At 46.5% G+C, this 16,894-nt stretch overlaps 1 protein-coding gene across 1 annotated transcript; it reads right to left on the bottom strand.

Annotated features, from left to right (window-relative positions):
- Positions 1-1,974: 1,974 nt before the first annotated feature.
- Positions 1,975-3,506, bottom strand: LOC147119755 (putative G protein-coupled receptor 139). Its single transcript, XM_085983774.1, has 2 exons — positions 3,409-3,506; positions 1,975-2,992 (listed from the first exon to the last, which is right to left on the bottom strand). Exons 1-2 carry the CDS (start codon positions 3,476-3,478, stop codon positions 2,082-2,084), a joined length of 981 nt encoding a protein of 326 aa, XP_085839900.1. The 5' UTR covers positions 3,479-3,506; the 3' UTR covers positions 1,975-2,081.
- Between the last annotated feature and the right edge of the window lie 13,388 nt (positions 3,507-16,894).

Here is a 16,894-nt window from a genome sequence, read left to right as displayed (position 1 = left end):
AAGGCGAGGTCCTTACCATTGCCGGGCAGTGGAGGGTCGGATACACCGCACGCTGTGGGGACAATCACACGGGCTCCCATGAGCACACACATGCGCTCCTCCAGCTGAGTGAGCTTCTGCAGCTTGGCGCGGCCACCCCTGGCACGGGCCTGGCGATTAAACGCTACTTTAGCTTGCAAAAGAAAGGACGGGCTGTAAGTGCGCAGTGAAGCCCTGATGTAGTGTGCACTGCCTCCCATGGTGGAATAGCTTGGACAGAGTGAAGCCCTGATGTAGTATGCACTGCCTCCCATGGTGGAATAGCTTGGACAGAGTGAAGCCCTGATGTAGTGTGCACTGCCTCCCATGGTGGAATAGCTTGGACAGAGTGAAGCCCTGATGTACTGTGCACTGCCTCCCATGGTGGAATAGCTTGGCCAAAGTGTAGAGTGCCGAATGGCCATGTGATGCTCATGACTGTCCCAATGCTGCTGGCTGAGGGCTGGCCAATAGGACTTTCAGCTCCCTTTGCCCATCATGTCAGGTGTACATGCAAGAATGAGGAGGAGACTGGAAAGGCTACTCACCTTCACAATCCTGGTCAGATCGTTGTATTTTTTACGACATTGTTTGTGGGTCCCTGGGGGCCTCGCCGGTGAACGTCACCCTCTGGGCGATCTGCATCCAGGCTTTGGTGTAGTCATGGTGGGTTGGATTCCTCCCACTCTCTGGAAACAAGATCTTGCGCCTCACCTCCAGAGCTGTGACCATTATGTCCAGATCACCCTCTGAGAAGCGCAGGGCACGCTGACGGGCCTTCTCTGGCGTTGCCATGACTCCCTGGGGCTGAGCAGCAGTGTTGAGGCCTCTTTGCAAGGCTGCAGTGTGCAGGGCATGGCAGCAGACCAATTCGTCCCTTCCCCCTTTAACAGCTGGTCGGCACCACGGGGTCTGCTGTCAGTGCAAAAATGACCGCACCCACGCTGCGCCCCGCCTGGGCGCTACCCCTCTGGACCGCCGGCTTACCGCCTAAAGGTAGGAGTGGAACGCCTCTTTTAGCGCTCCACCACTCTCTTAGGGCGAAGCCACTGAATTTCTGGCAACGGGGCGCTACTTTGGGGCGGGTGCTAACTTCGGGCGGGCGCTAAGGTTAGCGCCCCAAAACTGTCTATACTGAAAATCTAGCCCACAAACTTTATGACAAAACATTAATTTTGATATTCCTTTATTAATTTGTTTGGGAGACTGATTAAGTCAGAACAGCAGTAATATTATTCATGATTCTTCTATTGAACGCAAAAAAAAGGTAGAATCCAACATTTTGCTGAGTCACTGACGCCAGTCAGTGCACAATCCAGATTTGAAGTAAGCAACTGGGACAAATGAGGTGAAAGGTCACATCGATGCGCCAAGCTTCGACTGTTTTCTTCATTCTAACACTTAGCACATGACAAGGGTCCCGATATATTTGTGAATGAGGAATGGTGTCCAATAGAGAGACCCGCGCCTGCAATATTCACACCAAACTTTCAGGACAGATAAACGATCACAAATCCTTTAATTGTTTCAGCACCAAATTAAGCTTTAATGATGTTTTGAAACTTAAATATGAATTTTAAACAGGCGCACCCAATCCCAGTATCTGTAGTGTACTCCCAGTCCTCTGTTGCTCATTCGTCCGACTCCACTACTGAACCTCATCATTGTTACCTTTGATCCCTGAACTTGAAATGCACTGAATTTGCTGGGATAGATTATGTTTACCCGGCACAAGAAGAGTGCAAAAGGAAAGTAATGCAGCTCAGGCTTAGAAATTCATCTGTGGCGGTGGTGCAAAACGGGCGGTATCGTATTGGTCACCGGTTATAGGAAGTGGTTAGAAGTCAATGGAACTGAATATCAGGCAGCACGATCCGGGATCGTCCGCTTTGCGCCACCGCCCGAGAAGAATTACTAGGTTGAGTGTGCTGGGGAATGGAAGAAATGTTCATACGAGAACTCACCCATTTTTCCCATTACCAGAACATAGGATGGTCTACGATTGAAACATAGTTGAAATTCAGCTTGGGTTACGAAGAAGTTTTTGTTTGACTTGATTCTACTTATCCGCATTTTCTAACTAATCTCAGAATCAGTGTCCAGGGAGATTTCACCACATTCTTCAGCTCTGCTCTGAATTTCCTCTGGGTCGCTGCATAAATACACGGATTTTGAAAGCAGCTCCAAAATTTCAGCAAAGCTCCGGTTTCCATGGCGATATAGCCAGGGGCTGTGCGGTCGCCTCGGTAGTAAGTGGTGTTTGACAGTCTGGTAGTTACAAAACTCACGGCAGCTGTCAACCACAGCAGTATAAAACTGCCAGATACAGTGAAGAGTAAAATGATGGATTTCCTTCGATTCTCCATCTCTGGATCGCTGTGATTCTCAGTCCTGTGACCCCGCAGTCCTCTGCGGGCTCTATTGGCCACTAAAATACGGTGGACGGTTAATGAATTAAAGAGGAGAATTAAAGTAAAGGGAAGCCAAACCACACAGACGCTGTGAAACCAAACGTACCCTACACCTAGAGGTGAGTGAAAAAAAGCCACACTGGACCGGCAGCCCCAATGTTGATTGTTGATTATTTGCTGATGTTCATATGCAAACAAAAATGGAATATCCTTAAAACCACTCAAAACAGAGAACGTTGCTATAACCACAGCCGCAGATCTCTCGGTCCAATACCTCGCTTTATACTTCTGGTAGCAGAGAGCTACAAATCGATCAAATGTGAAGGAGACTGTGAACCAAACAGAAAAATCGAAGGTGACAGTAGTGAAGTATATAATTAGCCTACACACGGGAGTGTGGGACAGGAATGAAAGTGGAAAGTGATAACTGAAAATGCGATACACCATTACATTGATGATCATGACCAGTAGATCTGCTGTTGCCATGGCCACCATGTAGACAGAGATACATTTGGAAAGGCCGCAGTTTCCTCGGGAGAGAATCAGAATAGTCACCAAGTTCGCTGTAAGAAAGAGAGAATTGAGAAATAATGCCCCAGTGTCTGATTGAAATAGATATGGACATATATGCTAAGATCATTTTATTCCATTCAGTATGATTATCAACACGAGCAGCGTGGGATCAGAATTAGTATTGGACTCATTACCAGGGAAACCCACCCACACATTTTAATGAGCCGCTGCACTGCCCACTCCACACGGGGTGAAAAGACGGACCGTCAAAGATTATTGTAATATCGGTAACCTTATCAGATTATAGGGAACGCGGAAAGTGCGGGCACAAAGTTCACAAGTTTGTTCCGGTAACTGCCGACTGTGCAATGCTGACATCCAGGAAACAGGTTACCTTATCCAACAGGCTGTACGAACAAGGAGACAATTAACACAGGTTAGCAACAAACAGGTTACATTGGCTCACCGAGGACACCGATGGCAGCGAGGATCGGATAGTAAATCTCTTTGATCAGCAGAATAATTGCTCGCCCCATTTTCTGTGAGAATGGAATAATTCTGTCAGAGTTGAAAGCCTCTGACTGGCGCATGGCTGAGGCAATGGAAGGGAACCTGTATTTATCCAAACATCAATCCTTCAGGGAGTCAATCAGGTTAAATCATAATTAACATTAGTTACAGTCATTTAACAAATAGACTCAGGTAATTAGATTTTTTCTCTGATGCATCACATAAAAAGAAAAAGTTGACATTGTTACTGGGCAGTTTTAAAAAAACACAATTAAAATATTTTTTCGAGTGTGGAGTGAAACATCCCAGTACTGGTGCTGACCTATTCCTATTATTCATGAAGAGAGCCAACCTACGGACACTCCCCTTCCCTCACTTCTCGTGTAACAACTATTCCAGAGAGTGAAATCAATCATGAAATATGTGCGATGACACCAGGCCAGCAGCATTACAGGTGACTGTATTCACCATTCTAGCAGAACCACTACATTTCCACTAGATAAGAGAGTGCTCCTCCTGTACTAGTGTTACACACTTACACTAGAGGTGACTACTGGTGCCTACACATACACTAGTGGTGACCGTGCTCCTCTGTTACTAGAGGTACCTACAATTACACTAGAGGTGATCGTGCTCCTCTATTACTAGTGGTACCTACACTTACACTAGAGGAGACCGTGCTCCTCTGTTACTAGTGGTACCTACATTAACACTAGAGGTGATCGTGCTCCTCTGTTACCAGTGGTACCCACACATACACTAGAGATGACCGTGCTCCTCTGTTACTAGTGGTACCTACACTTACACAAGAGATGGCCGTGCTCCTCTGGTTTTTGACCCCTCTGCTAAGGGAAATAGGTTCCTTCTGTCCACTTTATCTAGGCCCCTCCTAATTTTATACACCTCAATAAGTTCTCCCCTCAGCCTCCTCTGTGCCAAGGAAAACAGACACAGCCTATCCAGGCTTTCCTCATAGCTAAGATTCTCTACTCCCGGCAACATCCTTGTAAATCTCCTCTGTACCCTCTCTAGTGCAATCACATCTTTCCTGTAATGTGGTGACCAGAACTGCACGCAGTACTCTTGCTGAGGCCTAACTAGTGTTTTGTACAGTTGAAGCATAACCCCCCTGCTCTTGTATTCTATGCCACGGCTAATACAGGCAAGCATTCCGTATGCCTTCTTAACCACCTTATCTACCTGGCCTGCCACATTCAGGGATCTGTGGACATGCACTCCAATGTCCTTTTGTTCTTCAACACTACTCAGTATCCTACCATTTAATGTGTATACCCTTTCCTTGTTGGCCTTCCCCAAATGCATTAACTCACACTTCTCCAGATTGAATTCTATTTGCCTCTGTTCTGCCCACCTGACAAATGTATTGATATCTTCCTGCAGTCTCAGCTTCCTTCTTCAGTATCAACCACATAGCCGATTTTAGTATAATCTGCAAACTTCTTAATCATACACACGATATTGAATGAAGATCATTGATATATACTACAAAAAGCAAGGGACCTAATGCTGAGCCCTGCCGAACCCCGCTGGAAACTGCCTTCCAATCACAAAATCACATCAAGCATTACCCTCTGCTTTCGGTCTCCGAGCCAGTTTTGACCCAAATTGACACTTTGCCCTGGATCCCATGGGCTTTTAAATTCATGACCAGTCTAGCATGTTGGAGCCTTATCAAAAGCCTTGCTAAAGTCCATATACACTACATCAAACGCACTACCCTCATCTACCCTCCTTGTTACCTTCTCAAAAAATTCAATGAATTTTGTCAGACACGACCTTCCTTTAACAAATAATAGTGCTGGAGATACTCAGCAGGTCAGGCAGCATCTGTGAAGAGAGAAACAGAGTTAACGTTTCAGGCCGATGACCTTTCACCAGAACTGGAAAAAAGCAGGAAATGGAACAGATTTTTATGCAAATGCACGGGCTGGGAAAGAGGGGAGGGGATGAAATAACAAAAGGGAATGTCTGTGATAGGATAGAAGGCAGGAGAATTTAAAACACATTAAGAGATATTCAAGCCAAAAGGAGATGGTAATGGGATCCTCCTTTAACAAATCCGTCCTGACTATCCTTGATTTATCCGTGTCTTTCGAAATAAAGATTTATCCTGTCATTCAGAATTCTTTCCAATATTTTGTCCACCATCGAGGTTAGGCTGACTGGCCTGTATTTACTCGGTGTATTCTTTTCTCGCTTTTTCAACAAGGGCACCACATTAGCCGTCCTCCGGCACCACACCTGAAGCCAGAGAGGATTGAAAAATGATGGTCAGGGCCATCTACTGTAAGTGTGGGTACCACTCGTAACAGAGGAACACGCTCTCCTCTGGTGTTAATGTAGGTACCACTAGTAGCAGAGGAGCACGGTCACCTCTAGTGTTGATATAGGTACCACTAGTAACAGAGGAGCACGGTAACCTCTAGTGTAAGTGTAGGTACCACTAGTAACAAAGGAGAACGGTCACTTCTAGTGTAATATAGGTAACACTAGTAACAGAGGGGCACAGTCACCTCTAGTGTAAGTGTAGGTACCACTAGTAACAGAGGAACACGGTCACCTCTAGTGTAAGTGTAGGTAGCACTAGTAACAGAGGGGCACGGTCACCTCTAGTGTAAGTGTAGGTACCACTAGTAACAGAGGAACACGGTCATCTCTAGTGTAAGTGTAGGTACCACTAGTAACAGAGGAACACGGTCACTTCTAGTGTAAGTGTAGGTAGCACTAGTAACAGAGGGGCACGGTCACATCTAGTGTAAGTGTAGGTACCACTAGTAACAGAGGGGCACGGTTACCTCTAGTGTAAGTGTAGGTAGCACTAGTAACAGAGGAGCACGGTCACCTCTACTGTAAGTGTAGGTAGCACTAGTAACAGAGGAGCACGGTCATCTCTAGTGTAAGTGTAGGGACCACTAGTAACAGAGGGGCACAGTCACCTCTAGTGTAAGTGTAGGTACAACTAGTAACAGAGGGGCACGGTCACCTCTTGTGTAAGTGTAGGTACAACTAGTAACAGAGGAGCACGGTCATCTCTAGTGTAAGTGTAGGTACAACTAGTAACAGAGGAGCACGGTCACCTCTAGTGTAAGTGTAGGTACAACTAGTAGCAGAGGAGCATGGTCACCACTTGTGTAAGTGTAGGGACCACGAGTAACAGAGGAGCACGGTCATCTCTAGTGTAAGTGTAGGGACCAATAGTAACAGAGGAGTACGGTCATCTGTAGTGTAAGTGTAGGTACCACTAGCAACAGAGGGACATGGTCACCTCTAGTGTAAGTGTAGGGACCAATAGTAACAGAGGGGCATGGTCACCTCTAGTGTAAGTGTAGGTATCACTAGTAACCGAGGGGCACGGTCATCTCTAGTGTAAGTGTAGGTACCACTACTAGCAGAGGAGCACGGTCACCACTAGTGTAAGTGTCGGGACCACTAGTAACAGCGGAGCACGGACACCTCTAGTGTGTGTGTAGGTACTGCTAGTACTAGAAGAGCATGGTCATCTCTAGTGTTAGTGTAGGTACCACTAGTAACAGAGAAGCACGGTCACGTCTAGTGTAAGTGTAGGTATCACTAGTAACAGAGGAACACGGTCACCTCTAGTGTAAGTGTAGGTACAACTAGTAACAGAGGGGCACGGTCACCTCTTGTGTAAGTGTAGGTACAACTAGTAACAGAGGAGCACGGTCATCTCTAGTGTAAGTGTAGGAACAACTAGTAGCAGAGGAGCATGGTCACCTCTTGTGTAAGTGTAGGGACCACTAGTAACAGAGGAGCACGGTCATCTCTAGTGTAAGTGTAGGGACCAATAGTAACAAAGGAGCACGGTCATCTGTAGTGTAAGTGTAGGTACCACTAGTAACAGAGGGGCATGGTCACCTCTAGTGTAAGTGTAGGGACCACTAGTAACAGAGGAGCACGGTCATCTCTAGTGTAAGTGTAGGGACCAATAGTAACAGAGGGGCATGATCACCTTTAGTGTAAGTGTAGGTACCACTAGTAACCGAGGGGCACGGTCATCTCTAGTGTAAGTGTAGGTACCACTACTAGCAGAGGAGCACGTTCACCACTGGTGTAAATGTCGGGACCACTAGTAACAGCGGCGCACGGACACCTCTAGTGTATGTGTAGGTACCGCTAGTACTAGAAGAGCATGGTCATCTCTAGTTTTAGTGTAGGTACCACTAGTAACAGAGGAGCAAGGTCACGTCTAGTGTAAGTGCAAGTATGACTAGTAACAGAGGAACACGGTCACCTTTGGTGTAAGTGTAGGTACAACTAGTAACAGAGGAGCAAGTTCAGCTTTAGTGTTAGTGTAGGTGCCACTAGTAACAGAGGAGCACCGAGCCTCAATCACACATCATCCTACCTCACACCAAGACCCATTTGGCCATCTTCCTAACTCACACCAAATCGCATTCACCCATCATCCTAACTCACACCAAGAAACATTCAAACATCATCCTAACTCGCAGCAAGTTACATTCAAACATCATCCTAACTCACACCAAGCCCTATTCACCCATCATCCTAATTCACACCAAGACACATTCACCCATCCTCCTAATTCACGCCAAGAGCCATTTACCCCTCATTTTAACTCACACCATGACCCATTCACGCATCATCCTAACTCTCACCATGACCCATTCCCGCATCACCCAATCACAAATAATGTAGATAGCGAGTGTTGGGTGGAAGTGGAAGGTAATTTGATGTGAACATATAAGAATATACGACATAGGAGCAGGAACAGCTCATTTGGCCCCTCGATCCTGCTCCGCCATTTAATGAGATCATGGCTGATCAGATCTTGGCCTCAACTCTACTTCCTGGACTTGGATTGGACTTGTACTCGCTGGAGTTTAGAAGAATGAGAGGTGAACTCATTGAAAATTATAAAACTCTGACAGGACTGGACAGACTAGATGCAGGAAGGATGTTCCCAATGGTCGGGGAATCCAGAACCAGGGGGCACAGTCTAAGGATAGAGGGTAGGCCATTTTGCACAGAAATGAGGAGGAATTTCTTCACCCAGAGAGTGGTGAACCTGTGGAACTCTCTACCACAGAAGGCGGTGGAGGCCAGTTCATTAAATATATTCAAGAAGGAGTTGGATATGTTTCTTAAGGCTAAAGGGATCAAGGGAGATAGAGAGAAGGCAGGGACAGGGTACTGAATTTGAATGATCAGCCATGATCGCATTGAATGGCGCAGCAGGCTCGAGGGGCCGAATGGCCTACTCCTGCTCCTAAATTCTATGTTTCTATGTTACCCTGCCCGCTCCCAATAATGATTGACTCCCTTAACTTTCAACAATGTGTCTATCTCCACCTTAAACATATTCAATTATCCAGCCTCCACAGCTCTCTGGGGAAGAGAATTCCAAAGATCACGACAATCTGAGAGAAGAAATTCCTCCTCATTTCCGATTTAAAAGGGTGCCCCTTATTCTGAAGTTATGCCCCCGAGTTCGAGTTCCCACGCCCCACCTCCGAGAGAAACATCCTCTCTGCATCTACATTTCAAGCCCCTTCAGCATCTTATATGTTTCAATATGGTCCCCTGTCATTCTTCTAAATTCCAATGAGTATAGGCCCAACCTGCTAAACCATTCTCCATAGGACTACCCCTTCATCTCCGGAATCAACTGTGTGAATCTTCTCTGAACTGTTTCCAATGCAAGTATATCGTTCCATAAATAAGGAGACCAAAACTGTACACAGTACTTCAGGTGTGACCTCACCGACGCCCTGTACAGTTGCAACAGGACTTCCCTACTTTTATACTCCACTCCCTTTGCAATAAAGGTCAACACTCCATTTGCCTTCATAATTACTTGCTGTACCTGCATGCTCACATTTTATGAATCATATACACGGATCCCCAGATCCCTCTGTACCTCTGCATTTTGTAGTCTGTCCCCATTTAAATAATAATTTGCTTTTTTATTTTTCCTACCAAAGTGGATAACCACGCATTTCCCCACATTAAACTCTATCTGCCAGATTTTTGCCCACTCACATAGCCTTATTTTATCCCTTTGGAGATTCTTTGCGTCCTCCACAAAATTTGCTTTCCCACATAACTTTGTATTCTTAGCAAATTTGGCTACATTACACTCATTCCCTTTATTGAAGTCATTAATATAGATTTAAATAGTTGAGGCCCGAGCACTGGTCCCTGCGGCACCACACTAGTTACCATTTGCCAACCTGAAAATGAGCCATTTACCCTGACTCTCTGCTTACTTTTAGTTAGCCAGTCCTCTATCCATGCTAATATATTACCCCCAACACCGTGAGCTCTTATCTTGTGCAGTAACCTTTTATGTGGCACCTTATCGAATGCCTTCTGGAAATCCAAATACAGCACATCCACTGGCTCAGCTTTATCCAGCCTGCTCGTTTCATCGTCAAAGAACTCCAGCAAATTTGTGAAACATGATTTCCCTTTCATAAAACCATGCTAACTCTGCTTGACTGTATTATGATTTTCTAAATATCCTGCTATCACGTCCTTAATGATGGGCTCCAGCATTTTCCCAATGACAGATGTTAGGCTAACTGGTCGATAGTTGCCTCCTTTCTGTCTTCCTCCTTTCTTAAATAGGGGCGTTACATTTTCGGGTTTCCAGTCCGCTGAGACTTCTCCAGAATCCAGGGAATTTTGGTAGATTAAAACCAATGCATTCACTATCTCTGCAGCCACCTCTTTTAAGACTCTAGGATGGAAGCCATCGGGTCCAGGGGACTTGTCCACATTTAGTGTGAGTAAGGATGTGCAGGAGTACGGTAGTGAAGGCAGAGTGATGGGGATATGATGAGTGACACAGCACGATGAGGTTGAATGTTGCTTTGCAGTAACGTTTCGTGATCGATTCAGATCATTGAAAGGTTGGCGCCACTGCAGCTGGTTTTCCTGGCGACATCCCCACTTGTGACCTCCAGTACAATGTACAACCAGGCTGTGTTGGTCTCCTGGGGAGGTCTCTTCTGCACATTGGAAGCGAAGAGAACCTCTCTGCGTGCTTTGACTCCCTCCATATGCAAATGGAGGGAGTCATGGGAGAGCCTGAGTACAGCCAGGCCTCTCATAGAAACATAGAAGATAGGAGCAGGAGTAGGCCATTCGGCCCCTCGAGCCTGCTCCACCATTCAATGAGATCATGGCTGAACATCTAAATTCAGTACCCTGTCCCTGCTTTCTCCCCATATCCCTTGATCCCTTTAGCCTTAAGAAATATATCCAACTCCTTATTGAATATATATAATGAATTGACCTCTACTGCCTTCTGTGGTAGATTATTCCACAGGTTCACTACTCTCTGGGTGAAGAAATTCCTCCTCATTTCTGTCCTAAATGGCTTACTCCTTATCCTTAGACTGTGACCCGTGGTTCTGGACTCCCCGACCATCGGGAACATCCTTCCTGCATCTAGTCTGTCCAGTCCTGTCGAACTTTGAAGTTTCAATGAGATCCCCTCTCATTCTTCTAAACTCAAGCGAGTATAAGCCCAATCGACCCAACCTCTCCTCATACGTCATTCCTGCCATTCCAGGTATCAGCCTGGTGAATCTTCGCTGAACTCCTTCCATGGCAAGAACATTCTTCCTCAGATAAGGCGACCAAAACTGCACACAATACTCAAGATGTGGTCTCAACAAGGCCTTGTACAACTGCAGCAAGACATCCTTGTTCCTGTACTCGAACCCTCTCGCTACGAAGGCCAACATACCATTTGCCTTCTTAACTGCCTGCTGCACCTGCTTGCTTACCAGGTCTCGTTGCAATTCCCCTTCTCCCAATCTATTGCCGTTCAGATAATAATCTGCCTTCCTGTTTTTGCCACCAAAGTGGATAAACTCACATTTATCCACGTTATATTGCATCTGCCATGCTTCTGCCCAATCACCCAACCTGTCCAATCATCCTGGAGTTTCTCGGCATCCTCCTCACAGCACACATGCTCACCCAGCTTTGTGTCATCTGCAAACTTGGAGATATTACATCTAGTTCCCTTGCCTCGATCATTAATATATATTGTGAATAGCTGGGGTTCTAGGACCAATCCCTGCTGTACCCCACTAGTCACTGCCTGCCACTCGGAAAAAGACCCGTTTATTCCAACTCTTTGCTTTCTGTCTGCCAACCAGTTCTCCATCCAAGTCAATACCTTGCCCCCAATCCCATGTGCCTTAATTTTACACGCTAATCTCTTATGCGGGACCTAATTAAAAGCCTTCTGAAAGTCCAAATACACCACATCCACTGGTTCTCCCTTATCTATTTTACCAGTTACATTGTAGGAATCGACCAATCCCTAACTGAAGCACTGAACTCGAGTCAGTTCAATAAATCAACCGAATTTAGTGAAACAAGCGAACAAAACAAAAGCATGCAGGGGCAACAGCAAACAGGTCTTTACAGCAGCTTGTTACACGAGGTCTGACTAAGGGACCTCCCACTCCCTGACGTCATGACATCATCACGTTTCCCGCCATTCGGGGCATCACTTGACCAACGTGATGACGTCATCTCGTTGTGTCAGGACTTTTACAGAAAACTTATTTACACTCAGCAAACAAACATAGATGCTGTAAAATTGGGTTAAAGACAGTTATGCATTTGTACAGGATTCCATTGGTGGTTTTGCCACATGCGTCCCCCCAGAAGTGTCTTTAATTGCATAAGTCAATCGCAGAGGAGGTCGGACAATCCTGTCGGAGCGACTCCGATATTCCCGGAATCACCAACTGTCATGGTGGACGCGAAACCGACCACGGGGTCTTTCTTTCGTTCGAGCAATCGGTTTTGCTGCTTTCTCGGTGCCAGTGGCACGAAACTACATGGGGGTCGGCAGTATCTGGCTTTCGGACCGAAACGGGCATGGTAGTAGCAGACGCCGGTCTGTGGAGACGCCGAAATGGGGTTCTTCGAGGCGGGATGCTTCGAGGTGGCACAGTGCTGCTGCATCACCGCATAAATGGTGTCGGCTTCGGCCGCGAGTGCCACACCGTCCGTAGCCTCCAAACTGGGGAGGGCTGCTTGCACCTGCTCGGGGAGCTGGCTCAGGAACAGTTCCCGAAACAGAAAACACTGCGGCTCAGGCCCGAGGAGTGTGAGCATTTGGCTCATCAACTCGGAAGGCTTAGCGTCGCCTAACCTGGGGAGCGCGAGCAAGCGTCGCGCGCGCTCCGCCTTCGTGAGACCAAATATTTGCATAAGGTGCACCTTAAGTGTTTCATACTTGTTATCCATGGGCTGGGTCTCCAGCAGGCTGATGATTTCGGAAGCCATCGAGCTGTCCAGTGTGGAGACCACGTAAAGATAATGGGTCTGATCCTGCACGATGTTCCGAATTTGGAACTGAGCCTCTGCTTGCACGCACCAGGGGGCTGCCTGTTGTTCCCAAAATTGAGGGAGCTTCAAACTCGCTGCATTCACATCCATCTTGTTGTCGAGCTTTCCTCCGTGAAAATCGTCCGCGAAGCTTCGGGGTCACCAATGTTGGAATCGACCGATCCCTAACTGAAGCACTGAGGTCTAGTCAGTTCAATAAATCAACCGAATTTAATTAAACAAGCGAACAAAACAAAAGCATGCAGGAGCAACAGCAAACAGGTCTTTACAGCAGCTTGTTACATGAGGTCTGGCTAAGGGACCTCCCACTCCCTGACGTCATGACGTCATCACGCTTCCCGCCGTTCGGGGCATCACGTGACCGACGTGATGACGTCATCGCGTTGTGTCAGGACTTTTACAGAAAACTTATTTACACTCAGCAAACAAACATAGATGCTGTAACATTGGGTTAAAGACAGTTATGCATTTGTACAGGATTCCATTGGTAGTTTTGCCACATGCGTCCCCCCAGAAGTGTCTTTAATCGCATAAGTCAATCGCAGAGGAGGTCGGACAATCCTGTCGGAGCGACTCCGATATTCCCGGAATCACCAACTGTCATCGTGGACGCGAAACCGACCACGGGGTCTTTCTTCCGTTCGCGCAATCGGTTTTGCTGCTTTCTCGGTGCCAGTGGCACGAAGCTACATGGGGGTCGGCAGTATCTGGCTTTCGGACCGAAACGGGCGTGGTAGTAGCAGACGCCGGTCTGTGGAGACGCCGAAATGGGGTTCTTCGAGGCGGGATGCTTCGAGGTGGCACAGTACTGCTGCATCACCGCATAAATGTTGTCGGCTTCGGCCGCGAGCGCTACACCGTCCGTAGCCTCCGAACTGGCGAGGGCTGCTTTCACCTGCTCGGGGAGCTGGCTCAGGAACAGTTCCCGAAACAGAAAACACTGCGGCTCAGGCCCGAGGAGTGTGAGCATTTGGCTCATCAACTCGGAAGGCTTAGCGTCGCCTAACCCGGGGAGTGCCAGCAAGCGTCGCGCGCGCTCCGCCTTCGTGAGACCAAATATTTGCATAAGGCGCACCTTAAGTGTTTCATACTTGTTATCCATGGGCGGGGTCTCCAGCAGGCTGATGATTTCGGAAGCCATCGAGCTGTCCAGTGTGGAGACCACGTAAAGATAATGGGTCTGATCCTGCACGATGTTCCGAATTTGGAACTGAGCCTCTGCTTGCACGCACCAGGGGGCTGCCTGTTGTTCCCAAAATTGAGGGAGCTTCAAACTCGCTGCATTCACATCCATCTTGTTGTCGAGCTTTCCTCCGTGAAAATCGTCCGCGAAGCTTCGGGGTCACCAATGTTGGAATCGACCGATCCCTAACTGAAGCACTGAGGTCTAGTCAGTTCAATAAATCAACCGAATTTAATTAAACAAGCGAACAAAACAAAAGCATGCAGGAGCAACAGCAAACAGGTCTTTACAGCAGCTTGTTACATGAGGTCTGGCTAAGGGACCTCCCACTCCCTGACGTCATGACGTCATCACGCTTCCCGCCGTTCGGGGCATCACGTGACCGACGTGATGACGTCATCGCGTTGTTTCAGGACTTTTACAGAACGCTTATTTACACTCAGCAAACAAACATAGATGCTGTAACATTGGGTTAAAGACAGTTAGGCATTTGTACAGGAGTCCATTGGTGGTTTTGCCACAACATCCTCAAAAAATTCCAGTAGATTAGTCAAGCACGACTTACCTTTTGTAAATCCATGTTGACTTTGTCTGATCCTGTCACTGTTTTCCAAGTGCTCTGCTTTACATCTTTATAATGGACTCTAGCATTTCCACCCCTACTGAAGTCAGGCTTACTGGTCAGTAATTCCCCAGTTTCTCTCTACCACCTTTTTTGAATTGTGGGGTATCATTAGCTACCTTCCAATCCATGGGTACTGTTCCAGATTCCATCGAATGTTGGAAGATGATCAGCAAGTCATCTATTATTTCTAGGGGCACTTCCTTAAGTACCCTAGGATGTAGATTATCAGGCCCTGGGGTTTTATCGGCCTTCAGTCCCGTCAATTTTGCTAACACAATTTCCCTACAAATACTGATTTCTTTCAGTTCCTCCCTTTCATAAGACCCTATGTTCCCCGACACCTCTGCGAGGTTATTTGTGTCCTCCTTTGTGAAGACAGAACCAAAATATGTATTTAATTTGTCTGCCATTTCTTTGTTCCCCATTATAATTTCTCCTGATTCTGACTGCAAGGGACCTACGCTTTATTTCACCAATCCTTTTCTCCTTACACATCTATATAAGCTTTTACAGTCAGTTTTTATGCTCCCTGCAAGCTTACACTCATATTCTATATTCCCCTTCTTAATTAATCCCTTTGCCCTCCTTTGTTGAATCCTAAACTGCTCCCAATCCTCAGGTTTACTGCTTTTTCTGGCCAATTTCTATGTCCTCTCCTTGGATCTTATGCTATCCCTAATTTCGCTTGTTAGCCACGGTTGAGTCACCTTTTTTGTTTTATTTTTATGCCAAATTGGGATGAACAAATTCTGTAGTTCATCCATGCGGTCTTTGAATTTTTGCCATTGCCTATCCACCATCAACTCTTTGAGTGACATTCCTCAATCCATCCTATCCAACTCATGCCTCAGACCATCGTAGTTTCCTTTATTTAAATTCAGGACACTAGTCTCTGAGTCAACTACTTCATTCTCCATCTTAATGAAGAATTATATCACATTATGCTCACTCCGACCCAAGGGGCCTCGTACAACATGATTGCTAATTAATCCTTTCTCATTACATAATACCCAGTCTAAGATGGCCTGATCTCTGGTTGGTTCCTCGACATATTGCTCCAGGAAACCATCCCAGAAACACTCCAGGAATTCCTCCTCCACAGTATTGTTACTAATTTGGTTAGCCCAATCTATATGTAGATCAAAGTCCCTCATGATGACTGCTATGTCCTTATAGCACGCTTCTGTAATTTCCTTTTTAATGCCATCCCCAACCTTTGCACTAAACACTCCCACTAACGTTTTCTGTCCCTTGGTATTTCTCAGTTCTACCCATACATATTCCACATCATCAGTGCAGTTCTTGTCATTGTTTGAAGCACCTCAATGCTGTAGATCACGGACAGCACAAATTTGAAAGTGAATTTGCGCATCGTCCATTTAAGCAAACCGGCTTATGATGGGTCAACAAATGACGCCATCAGACCCGCTTCCTTCAATTGGCCGATAATTCTCTAGGTGGACTTAAAAAGCCCAATCAGGGGAAAGTCATTTCAGCAACAGGGATGGAGCCAGCATCGAGGCCATGACCCACCACCCATCTCGCCTGCCATGGACCCGCCGTGGTAGGGAAAATCGTGGCCATCGAATCAGAAAGCTCATAAGGAGGACATTCGCCCTATCGTGCCTCTCCCAGCTCTTTGAAATAGGCATCCATTTAGTCGAACTTCTGTGCTTTACCGACAGCCCAGCAGACCATTCCTTTTCAGGTAAATCTCCAATTCCCTTTTGAAAGTTACTATTTTTATAAGGGTTTCAACAGTGGATTTGTGGTAGCTCGCACCCCCTGAATCAGGTGGCAGTGGGTTAAAAACCCGCTCCAGAGACTTGAACACAAAATCTACGCTGACAATTCTATGCAGTGCTGAGGGAGTGCTGCACTCTCGGATGTGCCGTCTTTTGGATGAGACGTTAAACCAAGGCCCCATCTGCGCTCTTGGTGGCTATAAAATATCCCTTAGTGTTATTTTGAATAAGAGCAGGAGTGTTATCCCCTGTGTCCTGGCCAATATTTATCGCTCCACCAACATCACTAAAGCAGATTATCTGGTCATTATCGCATTGCTCTTTATGGAAGCTTGCTGTGCACAAATTTACTACCGCATTTCCTATATTACAAATGTGAATGCACTTTAAAGACTCTTCATTAGCTGTAAAGAGCTTTGAGACATCCTGAGGTCAAGAAAGGCCATATGTAAATGCAAGTCTTTCCTTTGCTATTGAATCTGCATCCATCAACCATTCAGGCAGCGCA

The sequence above is a fragment of the Somniosus microcephalus genome, chromosome 4 (genome assembly GCF_052327205.1).
Source record: "Somniosus microcephalus isolate GS21.2 chromosome 4, FLI_Smic_1.0, whole genome shotgun sequence".
NCBI classification, from domain to species: domain Eukaryota; kingdom Metazoa; phylum Chordata; class Chondrichthyes; order Squaliformes; family Somniosidae; genus Somniosus; species Somniosus microcephalus.
Note: the sequence above shows the minus strand (reverse complement) of the source record. Positions and strands in the feature narration are given on the sequence as shown.

Coding starts and splice junctions, on each gene's coding strand:
- LOC147119755 (XM_085983774.1), bottom strand. CDS start 3,478: ATGGGGCGAGCAATTATTCTGCTGATCAAAGAGATTTACTATCCGATC. Junction 2,993..3,408: donor CGCTGCCATCGGTGTCCTCG/GTGAGCCAATGT, acceptor TCTTTCTTACAG/CGAACTTGGTGACTATTCTG.